Source organism: Paroedura picta, chromosome 3, assembly GCF_049243985.1.
Source record: "Paroedura picta isolate Pp20150507F chromosome 3, Ppicta_v3.0, whole genome shotgun sequence".
In the NCBI taxonomy this organism is placed as follows: domain Eukaryota; kingdom Metazoa; phylum Chordata; class Lepidosauria; order Squamata; family Gekkonidae; genus Paroedura; species Paroedura picta.
The window spans coordinates 29,648,240-29,662,595 of record NC_135371.1 but is presented as its reverse complement, the minus strand read 5'-3'; the positions used below and the strand labels follow the sequence as shown (position 1 = coordinate 29,662,595).

The window sequence follows — 14,356 nt, the reverse complement described above, 5'->3', positions numbered from 1 at the left end:
GGGAGAGAGAGGCGCTGGGCTTTCTTGACTGACTGCAAGTTGTAGCCAGTAGGACTACATATATGTGTGAGTTATCAATCCAGGAAGATATGGGGTGGAACTTCGCCGCAGTGCTGTGTCAAATATTCCCCTGTAGCCTGCAGTCCACTGTTTGTCTGTTTCTTTCCAAACCTTATCCCCCACCCAAGCAAATCTACTCAAGGTCCTCTCACTGCTACCTGACTTCACAGACACCATCCCCTTCTTGTACCAACAAGAAGTGTGGAGACTCAGCAACAGCAATGAAATAAGCAATAATGAAACAAAACTCAAAAAGTCCCCTTTGTAATTAATACCAACACCAAAGGGGAGGGAAAATGCATTTGCATCTATCTAGAGCAGTCTTTCTCAACTTTTTTTTTTACCATTGAGAAACTCCTGGAATATTCTTCCAGGTTTTAGAAACCCCAGAAGTGGTGCAATCAAGCAGAATATGGTTGGCTCTTGCCCTCCAGGCCCATTATTGACTATTGGGGGTGGGGGGAACAGGTGAACATGACCACATTTTAACTTTCACCCATTTGGGAAACTCTTCCAGGACTTTCAAGAAACCCTGGGGTTTCACAAAACCCTGGCTGAGAAAGCCTGGGAGGAACTGAGTTCTCAAAAATAACATTTGCTGAATAGTTATCTAGCTAAATTGTTCCACACCAAGAAATCTGTCTATGGCCTAATTAAGGAGAGAAGGAACTAATCATAAGTGTAGTCCACTTACCAAGTAACATCTGGAATAGGAACAGCAAAATACTGACAGTGCAGGTAACTTGCATAACCAGCAACAGCAACATATTCTTCACCATCTGGAGTGAGCAGTTCTGGTGTAATGTCTGAAAATGCATACACAGATTGGCAACAATGATGGAACCATCCATTTTAGGAAAACCATTTATTCCATGCGAATCATATCCATTATGAAACAATCCAGTAAAAGTGAGTCGTGCCCAGGAACTGGCTGACACAATTGTCTACAAGTTGTTCTATATCTATATTGAACTATAAAGTAATGGCCAATCTGTTGCCTTGTTGAAATGGAGTCTTAAATTTCATTCATTCATTCATTCATTCATTCATTCATTCATTCATTCATTCATTCATTCATTCATTCATTCATGCATTCATATACCGCCCTCCCCGGAGGCTCAGGGCGGTTTACATAAGAACAAAGAACAATACATGAAACAGTCTATAACATGTGAATAACCTTACAATAATAATAACTAATAGTTGTAACCATATAACAATATAACAGTATAAACAATATAAACAATGCAACAGTACAACTATGCAAACAGGTCTAAAGTATACTGGTGGAGATCTGACGCGTTGGGACTGCTTTGTACAATTAAGAATAAAGAAATAATAGAAGATTCAGGACTCCACAGAAGTCTAATCTGGATATTGTGCCTGCCACCTTGGTATCCCACTGCCTCTATACTTGATTTGTATTTGATCCTTCACTGGGTCCTACCCCTCTTAATTTATCATTCTTGTTGAAATGGAGGCAGAGTGGTAAGGCATCTAATTTAGAACTGTGAAAATGTGTAGCGGAGGAAGGCCTGGTAGTGCCCATGGTGGGCTCTCAGTGTCACATTCAACATCAAAAGAAGGTGCTGCAAGTCATTCAGCAATCTTCTCTGCATACAGGCTCAGTTAGCAATTATCATCCCTTTACTGCTCTTCACGAATGGTTCATCTTCTCTTTGATTGCCATTAAGCAAAAGCTACCTCAGTATTTCCAGTGAACCAACTCAAGAACTGCTTTTTCTTGATTAACATAAACTGATATCTGTGCTGGCCAGTCAGACCCTTGAAGATGGATTGGGATATACACCACAATACACAAGACTATAAATATAAAGGAATTGAATGGAACCAAATGGTTGTTAAAAATTCTACTGTCTTGAGTGTTTTAATAACTTGTAATTTGGCAATTTCCCATTTCTAATTTGCTTTTCAGATTCCTTTGCAATAAAACAGCTAATCTGCTCTGGGAGGCTGAAATGTTCTCCTACAAATTTCTCAGTTTTGCGATTCTTGATGTCAGAGTTGTGGTCCTTTATCCAGTGACACTTAATATCAATATTTTTTAGTTCTCCCCACAGGGCAAACAGGTCAAACCCTAGTCCAAAGAATAACAGACTGGAATGGGAGATTGCCAAGTTTATTTATTTATTTTGTTACTACCCTTCCTTGGGGCTCAGTTACAAGGTACAAGTTATTACATCAGTCAGAACAATGGAACCACTAGGGCTTAACAGAGATATTGAGTTCTTGCCACATTACACATACAAAGTCACTCTGTTCTTGCCTGTACCCAGAATTAAAATTTGTTGATCTTAAAGTTGCGATTGGACTCAAATTTTTTTCTTTTGTTAACTGTATATGCTAATTTGCTGCTATTCAGATCTACAAACTTCTTTAATCCAATCTTGGCTATACTTAGCACTCAGTTAATTATGCATCATAACTGTAATTAGCCCTTCCTAAGAATTGACCCCACTGAAATCAAAACAACCAGATAAATCATTCTTCTGTAGATGGTTTTAACAAGCAACAACAACTTACCAAGGACATCTACATTAGCTGTTGCAAGAATTGTCCCATGTTTGTTGGTAGCTTCACATTGATACACCGCACTGTCTTGCAGCTGTAATTGGGTAATACTGACTTCCCTTGTTGTAACCATGCCCCTGCTGGGTTTCATATCTGCAAGTGTAAAAACATGTTGACAGGCAAAGGAATTGCTTCTATAAATGTTACATTTCTAATCTGAACAACAAGAAAAAAAAATCCTTGTTAGCAACACATCATGATTTTAAAGCAAAAACACAAGAATGCTTTAAACATTCCCATTAATTCCTCTTGACAGAACCAAGGAAGTTCTCTTAACTTTACACCAAAGACCTGAATTTCAAAGCAGTATACATGGCTAAACTCTATTATATTCACCTTAGCAGTATCTCCCATATTTTGTGATCATGATAACCTTCTGCATGGTATAATTAATCAGTATGGTAGTACTGAATATTGTAGAACACTCGTTAAATGGTGGTCATTTGTTTTATGTTCTTCATATCAGTACTCTGAAATATGTAATGTACCCTTCATCTGCTATCTAGAACAGGGGTAATCAACCACAGGTTGACTACCCCTGATCTAGAACACAAAGAACAGACATCTAATTTGGGAAATTCTTCAAGATAAGGGATCAGCACAAACTAGCTCATGAACTAAAAATTGTAAAGCTTTTAGTCCGGTTCATGTTTCATGAAGTCAAGTTCATGACAAGTCAACCAGCATAAACTTCCATTAACTTTCAAGCTGTTTGCAGAGGTTTGTGCTCCTTCCTGAATGAAGACATTTCCAGACAAACTGTCTCCGCTGAATCAAAATGTTTACAAAACTTCAAAACAACAACTTCTAGGGGTATATAGGGGAGGTTCCCATCAACCTTTATGCCTCTAGTTTGCACAGGATCCATTCTATGCACCCCTGAATCTCCTGAAACTGTCCCTATCAAAATAACAACCAGCAATCATCTTAACAGGTGCAGGTTCAGGAGTGTACATAATGGGTTTTGTACAAGATAGAGACACTAAGCTTATGGGGGATCTCCTACGGTCTCTCCTCTACCTGCCTTCCGAAGTTGGTGAGGATTGGATTTGTTGGTTTCATGTTATGACCCCCCCCCCAAAATGTGTCCCCAGCAAAGTGCTTTCAAGGGAAATGACCACCTGTCATTGTCCAGAAAGTACTTTCTTGGGGGGGGGGGAGTTTAACACAGACCTTTTCCATACCAGAAATCTGGCCCAGCGGAGCACTCGTCCAATCGCGGAGATAATTTTCACTTTCAGATGATGTCAACAGCAATCCAGGGCAGTCCCAGGGCTGGTATGATGGATTTGCCCCACAGCAACGGAATGCAGATATATTTGGCCCCTTGCCATTGGACAAGTGAGGGCCTGGATCACACAAGGCATGGGACCAACCCAGACTGGCACCGATATTGTCCAGAAGTGGAAATTAGCCCTTGTCCAGGTAAGTGCCATACCAGGTCAGATTTCTGGTGTGGAAAAGGTCTCTGTAAATGTAATTGTAATGAAACTTCATGGGAAGATAGGAGCAAGTCAGCCGGAGATCCCCTGCAAGTTTGGTGTCTTTAAGATATAAGGGGGTTGTTCTACCACTCTTAACCACTACACTAAGTGGGCTCATGAGTCACACATGCAGAAGGAGAACAGGGGACTTGAAACAGGAAGGGTAGAGGTGAAAAAAGCAAAGATAAGAAATTTGCAACTTACTGAAGAGTACTTGTCTTTGGATAGCAGTGTTTTGTACAGCGTGATAATTTATCAGTGGTCCCCCAACCTTTTTATCACTGGGGACTGGCCCATGCTTGACAATTTTCCTGAGGCCCGGGGGGGGGGTAGTCACTGCCACCCCTGAGCCCCTGCTCCGCTTGCTTTCATGGCGGTGCCCATGACTTCCTGCCACCCACTGTGGGGGGGGTGCTGCCAGCAGCAGCTGCACAGTGCCACGCCGAGAGAAGCCCCAGCCATGACGGCCTCTGGAGAGTGGCAGGGTAGCCCCCGAGGCAGCAGCTGGGGAGGAGGACAACGAGGAGCCGCAGCCTGGTACCTACTGATCTATGGACTGGTACCGGGCTCCAGACCGGGGGTTGGGGACAGCTGATTTAGATGCATGTTACTTTCATGTTAGGAAAAACTGAAGGCAATGGCGAAACAGAAAGACCCATTGTGAGATAGATAGATAGATAGATAGATAGATAGATAGATAGATAGATAGATAGATAGATAGATAGATAGATAGATAGATAGATAGATAGATAGATAGATAGATAGATAGATAGATAGATAGATAGATAGATAGATAGATAGATAGATAGATAGATGCAATCATGGAAGCCATTGCCTTCATTTTGCAAGATTAGCAGATAGCACACAAAAGTTATTTTAAGGCTATGAAATTCTCACAAGAAACAAGGATCAAAAGACAACTGAGTAGAAGTGTAAATATTACTGGTTAAATAATGTTAATTTTTGCACACAATTAATGAAGCCATAAAGAACCTTTTGATGTGGGTGAAGGGGGAGAGTGCAAAAGTGGCTTGGAACTCAACATCAAGAAAATGAATATCATGGCATCTGGCCCACTCAATTCTTGGCAAATAGATGGGGAAGAAATGGAGATAGTGACAGATTTTATTTTCCTGGTCTCCAAGATCACTGCAGATGGCCAGAAGGCCAGATCCTGAAGATGAAACTCAAATACTTTGGCCACCTCATGAGAAGGAAGGACTCCCTGGAGAAGAGCCTAATGCTGGGAGCGATTGAGGGCAAAAGAAGAAGGGGACAACAGAGAATGAGGTGGCTGGATGGAGTCACTGAAGCAGTAGGTGCAAACTTAAATGGACTCCTGGGAATGGTAGAGGACAGGAAGGACTGGAAGATGGGGTCACAATGGGTCAGACACGACTTTGCACCTAACAACAACAAGAATGAAGCCATGGAACTCATTCTCAATAAAGACTAAAAGACTGACTTTCGGCCCTATGGTTTATTAGTAAGAAACATTTTCAGTGGTCATCCACATTTCAAAAGAAGTGCCCAAATAATTTCCCCCCTTGCATGTGTTTATTTAGTGCTTTCAAACTGTGTGTTTGATATTGTGTGCTTGCATCCTTCTGCTTACCAGTAAGAGGCAAACCATTCCGTTTCCACTTTATAGTTGGCTCAGGATTTCCGATAGCTTTACACAGCAATACAAGATTTTCACCGACACTGAAAACTCCGCTTTGTGGTTTCTCTACCCATGAAGGTGGCTCTGTTGAGAGAAAAAAAGAAATCCTTTACAATAGAGAACCAAGTAACGAATGTTGCTTTTCCAGAGTGAGAGGAGAAATCCACCATAAGAGAGGAATCTTTAAACACATCATGAGTTCTGTCTGCAGCCTGTCAGACAGTGTAGGTTAGGGGATACAGTGGTGAACCTTGGTTCAAATCCTCACTTTTACCGTGGAAGCTCAGTGGGTGATCTTGGGCCCATCCCAACTCTCAGGGTTGTTGTTGAGAGATGGAAAAACCATATTCTAAACCACTTTGAGTCCCAGCTGTGGGAAAAATAGGATATAAATAAATGCACGTATATACTCATGCAAAGACAATGTGCTACCTAATCCACCAGAGCATGAATTCCTGTTAGGTGATGAGAATTTAAGTTTGGGGACACTGGGAAGTATTAAGAAATGGAATGAAAAGAAGCAGCCAATAATACATTGAAAAAGAAGAGTGGGCTTTTAAGCCTCACTTTTCTCTACCTTAAAAATTTTCAAAGCAGCTTACAATCACCTTCCTTTTCTCTGCCCATAACAGACACCATGACCGTTTATGCACTGGAGGTTTCATACCAGGCTGCAGGCTAGCATTTTAGTCCTGGCAGGTTGCTCCACCTCTTCCTGCACCCACATGGGGAAGCATTTGGCCCGGTGCACCTCATCCGCCCCCGATTTGTGCTCCTGCATGGGAGCTGGAGCAGTGAAGTTCCCAGTGCATAAACGGTCCATGTGAGGCAGGTGGGCCTGAGAGAGTTCTGACAGAACCATGACTGGCCCAAATTCACCAAGCTGTTTTCATCTGGAGGATGAGTGGGGGAAAACCCAGTTCTCTATATTAGTCTGCTGCTCTTAACCATTATACCATGCAGAGTTCCTTGTTTAATTCTATGGTGCATCCTTATTTGGAATACTGTGGTTGTTGTATTTCAAAAAAGGTCACTGCAGATCTGAAAAAAAGCATAGAACAAGGCAACAAAGTTGATTACAGGGTTGAAGCGCATTAAAGCAACTTCCATTGGGTGCAGCCAGCTAGGGCTGCACAGCCTTTCTATAATGAGAGGCTGAAGATTCTGTGACTTTTGCATTAAAAAAAAAGATAGCAAGGACCTTTTCTGCACGGGAAATTAGACCTGGGTCGGCGCTGGTCTGGTTGCAGGGCTAATGCCCACTTCCTAATGTCATCAGCGTTTACTGGGCCTGTCCTAATTCAGGCCCTCCATTGCCCCGCAACAAGGGAATGCAGATGTATTCACACTCCCTTTTTTACCCCAGGCGCCCACAGGGCCTATGTTGGGCTGGTCCCCCAACTATGGCTTACCATCCAGAAGGGACAAAAAATGCCCCAGTAGGCTCTGCAGCTCTGTACAGTGCCGCAAAGCTGACTAGGACATTCTTTTTTTCATTTTTAAGAAGGTAGGATTGCATTGTAACACAATCTCACCTTCTTAAAAATGAACAAAAATACCCCATACTGGGCAGAACCTCTCCGCCCCAGCTGCTTCATCTGGAGGATCAAACTGCCAGCAGCCCGCAGGACATGACAGAATTTTATAAAAAATTATGCACAGAGGTGGAAAAAATAGACAAAGAGAACTAACTTTTTATCTTCCCAAAACACTATAACTAGGGAACATTTAATGGTGTTGATGGACGGTAGATTCAGGATGGACAAATGGAAATACTTTGTTTACTTGGTGATTAAAATGTGAAACCTGCTGCCAGAAAATGCAGTGATGTACTGTAGGCATCAACAGCTTCAAAGAGATCAGACAGATTCATGGTCTATCAGTGGCTATTAGCCATGCTGATTAAAGGGAATCTCCAGATTCAGAGGCAACCAAACTCTGAATATCAATGCTAGAAGGCAACATCAGAGGAAGGCCTTGGCCTGTGTGCCCTGTTGTTGGCCCTCCACAGTAATTGGATGGCCACTGTGTGTGACAGGATTCTGATACTGACAAAAATTATGGATTGCCTTCTCCTGTATAAACCTTTCCACTTACTCCTGTCATCCCCAGAGGCCCTGATTTGGTTGCCACTGCCATCTGAGGCTTGACAGGTGGCAACCCAAGAAAGACCCTTTATTAGTGTCTTTTACCAGCTGGTCAAGACATTTTTGCTTCATCTGGCATACTGAAAATACTAATAGCGTTATGTATTTACACAATTTTAGTTGACTTGTAACTGCATTTTAATTGTTTAAAATGTTTTAATGTTGTGAACTAGGACTGGGTAGAAAGGTTATATAAAAAGTTTTAGAAAGACAGACAAACAAACAAACAAGCAAATGTTGCCAACAGCCTAAAGAAAAAACAATACCCTGTCCTTTTAATAGACATTTCCTATGTTGTAATGGGCAGGTAACCTTTTGAATGGCATGAAAATAAGTAACATCTAGAATCATTATAAATTACTGAAGCCAGAGTTAAGGAGTTTGGAAACCTCACTAAAAGATCATATTAAGGAGAGGGTAAAGAACAATGGAGTATATAAGGAGAAATCAAGGGGGAAAGATTGCAATGTTAAACACAAAGAAAGTCTGTAAAAAAAATCAAAATAAGGAACATACACTCCATAGAAATGAAGCCTGTGGAGATAAAGAGGGAGAGGCAATATACATGCAGTGATGCTTTTACACTATTTTGCCAGCAGATGGCAAACTCAGATAATTTCAGAGCCTGGAATACGAAAGCATAATGCTTTACAGAAAAGACTGTTCATTTTCAGTTCTGGTTTTACTGCATACAACACCACATGAAAAATCCTACTATTCACACCGCAAGTGCAAAAGTCAAAATGATCTGCATTTGCAACTGACTGCAGAGTATAGGCTGATATTTGCAGTGGTCTTCAAGCATTTTAACTCCGGGCCTCCTGAACTCAAGACAGGACAATATGGCAATGGGGCAGTGGACTACATAGACTTCCACAAACCATTTCTATATGCTTGCAACACAGTGTCTTTAAACCGCAGTCCAAATAGCAGATTTGTCAAACTAGGATTCTTAAATGGAACATAATGTCAACCCTCTTCCCCAAAGGAAGAATTTGCTCATGTTCCCATTAGGAGCATTAACGAACTAAGATGTGATCCACTGGGAGAGCCTCCAGTCCTCAAAAATGGATGAGATAGGAACAGGAGTAAAAGATAGGGTTGCCAGGCTCCAGGGGGTAGCTGGAAATCTCCTGGGATTACAACTGATCTCCAGATGACAGAGATAAATTCACTGGGAGAAAATAGTGACCTCAGAAGGTGGAATCTATGGGTTTATTCCCCACTGAAGACTCTCCTCTTGCCTAAGACTCCACTCCCTAAATCTCCAGGTATTTACTCACCAGGAGCTGGCAACCCTAGTACAAGGGCACTCTATTTGGATTTTACCAAATAGATTTGAAAATTGATTTGGGAAGTGAACCTAATTTAGATATATCGGGATGATACCCCTTCTGAATACCTTTCTGCAAAGTGTTTGATCTTCCTTATTATGAATTGGGGGGGGGGGGATTCCACAGTATCTGCCAAGCACATGGCAAGTAGCAATGGCTTTAACCAACATGAAGGCCCGTTTTGGTTAAGTCCCATGAGGAGGTTTTTGGGATGAGACCAGTGATGGAACCAAGGAGGCATACATGCTCAAAAGGCTTTGGAATCCCATTTTTTAGATCTGCTCCAGAATTGCTAGATGGGGATCTTTACAGGACAGTCTCTGAAAACAGGAATAATAGTTACCAACTAACCTGTTTATTTATTTTCCAAGATAGCTAACTTTACTTCAGATAGATGCTTCTTCTTTTTCATTATCTTGGGAGAGTATGCTTTTGGGGATAGTTTAATGTTGGTCATTTGAGACCAGAAGAAGATTTGGCTTGGAAAATAATTGACTTAAACTGTTTTCAGAAAACCAGTTTTTAAAGTAACTCCCTAATTTTAAATCTCTAGCCTTGTTTTGCAGCTCAAGGGTGTAAAGATATAAGCGGATTAATCTCAAGAACAGTGAGAGTTCTTAGCTCCCCTGATAGATAGGAAGCTTTCTGTTAACCATCACCTTCTCTCGTATATCTACACAACAGCCAGACATTAATGGGGTTCTTACTACATGAAAGGCACATTCCTATTGATTTCAGTAGGACTAAACCACCTGGAGCTAAATGCACTCCAGCTTAGTCAGAGTCGACATTTCAGCCCAAGCTTAGTTAACCTTCCGCATGGCAGTGTCAGAGTCACTGAAGTCATTACTCAAGGCAGTTTGCTCGGCAACAAGACTTGTGCAGATGCACATCTGTATGTGGGAACTGGAAAATGCAATGTTTCAGTGCAAACTCATGATGGCAAGAAGTGTGGCACTCACGGGCTGGGCTCTGCATGGAGTGCACAGTGGCAAGCAGTGTGTCATATAAGTTTAAAGGAAGATGATTTAAAATAGACATGTTGTTTTTCTGATTCTGCTGAAGAGTTAAAACAATCTTCCTGGATCTCAAAACAGACTCAACAGTTCTTAAAGGGGAAAATGGTTTTTCTTGATGAGAGTGGCCAAGGCAAGAGTAAGCTCCTTCACGAGAAGACTAGATTGCTGTTGGGGTCAAATTACATATGGTAGAATCCCCAGAAGAGTAATTCACCTGCAGAGAGCTTCTGCAGGGGCAGGAGGACATGAGTTAGGAAACTGAAGCTTAATACTTCCTTCATTTCATTCCTTCAGTTAGTTATGTTTCCCCCCCGCAGCTGCTATAAGGCTTGGCAAGAGAACATATAGAGTATTTTCAAATCTTCTGCACAGCTTTCCAAAAGGGTAAAAAACATAGAGGCAAACCGCTGTCCCTCATGCAGCTTTAATCCATAACCCTAATCCTCCTATACCCAAGGTAGGTGTTGCTGTTAAATTATATTTTTGGGTATCCATATCTGGGGTCTAATTGACTGGTATCTCACATGGTATAGACTTTACTGTGTTCATAAAGGCTAAGTGGTAGTTGGATAAACATGGCCTCACCTTGTTGAATGCCACCAGACTGTGGAGGTGCAAGACCATACACAGTGAGGTGGCTTGGGGCCTTGTGGTATGTTGGCTGCTATTGTGAGCATTGCTGGGAGAATCCCAGTTTAGTTTTCTTTTATTGCTTTACTGCAATGTTTTAGACAAGATCCCAGTATAGCCTATATGGCTGCTGTGTGAATGGGTAGCAAATTTAGGACTTTCCTGTTCACATGGCAGCCATTTTTCCTGAACTTCCTCATGCAGGGCGTTTCCTTGTCTTGCCACCAGGGGGCATTAAAAAACAACACCATTGTATTGGCACAATATTATGAGAATACATGTAGCAGGTTCTCCAAATTCTCAGTTTAATTTTAAAAGAAAAGACTGTGGTCCCTTTTGCGGACAATGGATCAGATGACTAGCTTAAAAAATGAATGCTTGGAATTTGTAGAACCTATTAAATGTCTTACGTTATAGCAATGCAACTGGGAGGAGTAGCAAACTGAAGATAAAGAGTTCAACAACGACTGAACGTGCTGGGAAAGTGGGCAAATAAGAACAAGATGCAATTCAATAAGAATAAGTGTTGAGTTCTACATCTGTGTTACAAAAATGAGAAGCATGCATACTGGATGGGAGATACATTTCTGGGTAGCAATGTCTGAATGAGATCTCGGGGTACTTGCGGACTGTATGATAAATATGAGCAGACAATGTGATACAGCAGTAAGAAAGGTGAATGCAGTCTTGGGCTGTATCAAGAGAGGCATCATGTCAAAATTACAAGGTGTCATACTCCCGCTGTAGGCCACATTGGTCAGACTGTACCTGGAGCACTGTGTGCATTTCTGATGACTTTACCAAAAAGGACATGGTCAAAAAAAGGGTGTAGAGGAGAGAGACAGGGGTGATCCAGGGCCTGGAGACCAAGCCCTATAAGGAAAGGCTGAGGGGCTTGGGAATGTTCAACCTGATGTTGAGTGGGGATATGATTGCTCTCTTTAAGTATCTGAAAGAGTGTCACCTGGAGGAGGGCAAGGAGTGGTTCCAGTTTGCAGCAGAGGTCAGGACCTGCAGTGATGCCTTTAAACGGTATTGGCTAGATATCAGGACAAAAATTCAGTTAGAATCATAGAATCATAGAATCATAGAGTTGGAAGGGGCCATACAGGCCATCTAGTCCAACCCCCTGCTCAACGCAGGATTAGCCCTAAGCATCCTAAAGCATCCAAGAAAAGTGTGTATCCAACCTTTGCTTGAAGACTTCCAGTGAGGGGGCGCTCACCACCTCCTTAGGCAGCCTATTCCACTGCTGAACGACTCTGACTGAGAAAAACTTTTTCCTGATATCTAGCCTATATCGTTGTACTTGAAGTTTAAACCCATTACTGCGTGTCCTCTCCTCTGCAGCCAGCAGAAACAGCATCCTGCCCTCCTCCAAGTGACAACCTTTTAAATACTTAAAGAGGGCTATCATGTCCCCTCTCAATCTCCTTTTCTCCAGGCTGAACATTCCCAAGTCCCTCAACCTATCTTCATAGGGCTTTGTCCCTTGGCCCCAGATCATCTTCGTCGCTCTCCTCTGTACCCTTTCAATTTTATCGATGTCCTTCTTGAAGTGAGGCTTCCAGAACTGCACACAGTACTCCAGGTGTGGTCTGACCAGTGCCGTATACAATGGGACTATGACATCTTGTGATTTTGATGTGATGCCTCTGTTGATACAGCCCAAAATGGCATTTGCCTTTTTTACCGCTGCATCACACTGCCTGCTCATGTTTAGTTTACAATCCACAAGTACCCCAAGGTCTCGTTCACACACAGTGCTACCTAGAAGCGTATCCCCCATCCAGTAGGTAGAGTAGTTCAGTTGTGCAATCAACTGCCTAAGGATGTGGTGAGCTCACCCTCACCAGCAGGCTTTAAGCAGCAGCTGGACAAGTACTGATCCTGGATGCTTTAGGCTGATCTTTCTTTGTGCATGGGGTTGGACTAGATGGCTTGTGTGGCCCCTTCCAACTCTATGATTCTATATGTAGTTGCTGGGGGAGATATGACCACTACGGGAGGACTGGTGCAGCCACCCCAGCAATAAGAATATCACACATACTTGTCCCTGTATAGAAAACAGCCTTGTTGTAGCCTGTTGAATCTAGCAATCCTTGTTTGCTTTATTTGACTCCTTTGTTGTTCTTAGCTTTCTGTATCCTTGGCTAAGGAAATCATCAGTCAATCTGCCTTTTCTGTCGCATGTCAAGTGGAATGCAAACAGATAATTTCTTGCAAATGAGAGATTCTCAATTCTGTAACTATATACTAGAAATGTGTGTTCCTTTTCTTTGGGTTTCCTCCTCTGTTCCAGTGATCAAAGAGATCCTCTTTCAAATTCCTACTTAGTCATGAAAGTACCGGGTAAGCCCTACTTTTTCAATCTCTGTTTTCATCCTGTAAAAATTGGAATATTAATGTTGTTAGGATGAAAATTATTCTGTTCTTTGTACATCATGTATTGCTGTATAAAATGCTGAGCAGTAACAAAAGTGCCGCTGAATGCTTAAAAGCACAAATAAGCTGATCCCCATTGCATTACCAGAAAGTCTATAATCAGGACTGAACTACGCATGATGCAAAGGTTTGCATTTTTCTCCCTGTTATCTTCCCTGTACTACCAGTTTTTCTTCCCATAACAAAAGAGATCTGGAAAATCAGTACTTCCCTATAGCTTATGGAGAGGGCTTTTATTGAGGAATGTCTAATACTTTTCCTCTCCATTTGACCATACTTAGCTGCTGGGGGCAGATACTTTTAATATGACAAACTATCTGTAAACTGCTCCTCAGGAGTGGTAAAAATAAAAGACTAAAGGCATTGTGGGCGGAGAAAGGGGTAGGGCGAGTTCGGGATAAAAACTTGAAGGGGCTGCTCCAAATGTCACTCTGGGGCCACGAGGCCAATAGGGAGCCATGCAGTGTGCGGCTCCCGATTGGCCCCATGGCCCGGCCCAGACGTTTCCAGACTCAGCACACAGCCGGGTGAGGCTTCGCCGTGGGGAAAGGAGCAGGGGTGCCGCATCAGAGACGCGGAGGCCCTGCTCCTTTCCCTGCACCCAGGCTTGGCCCTTGGGTGGGAGGGGGCAGGGGAGAGGCTTCAGGGCGGCCAAAGGAGCCGGGGTGCCACATCAGAGATGCTGCAGACCGGCTCCTTTGCCCACCCTGAAGCCCAGAAATCAGCCATGAGGGGGGCGGGGGGAGAGGCTTCAGGACAAGCACAGAAGCCGGGCTGCCGGGTCGGAGACACAGCAGCCTGGCTCCTTTTGCCTGCCCTGAAGGCAGGGAATCGGGTGGCAGGGGGCAACAGGAGAGGCTTCAGGGTGGGCAAAGGAGGCGGGCTGCCACGTCGGAGACGTGGTGGCCAGGCTCCTTTGCCCGCCCTGAAGCTGGGGAATCTGGCAGGAGGTGGGCGGGGGGGCAGGCTGCTTGCGCCCGCT

General features: G+C 43.0%; 1 protein-coding gene across 10 annotated transcripts in view; it reads right to left on the bottom strand.

Annotated features, from left to right (window-relative positions):
- CHL1 (cell adhesion molecule L1 like) overlaps positions 1–14,356 on the bottom strand; it is a 305,295-nt gene that overhangs the window by 58,570 nt on the left and 232,369 nt on the right. For all 10 annotated transcript variants that reach the window (XM_077325211.1, XM_077325215.1, XM_077325209.1 and 7 more), the window contains 3 exons: positions 5,752–5,883; positions 2,605–2,745; positions 755–866 (listed from right to left, as the gene is read on the bottom strand). In XM_077325211.1, coding sequence (XP_077181326.1) covers positions 755–866; positions 2,605–2,745; positions 5,752–5,883 — 385 coding nt within the window. The remainder of the gene's footprint in view (positions 1–754; positions 867–2,604; positions 2,746–5,751; positions 5,884–14,356) is intronic.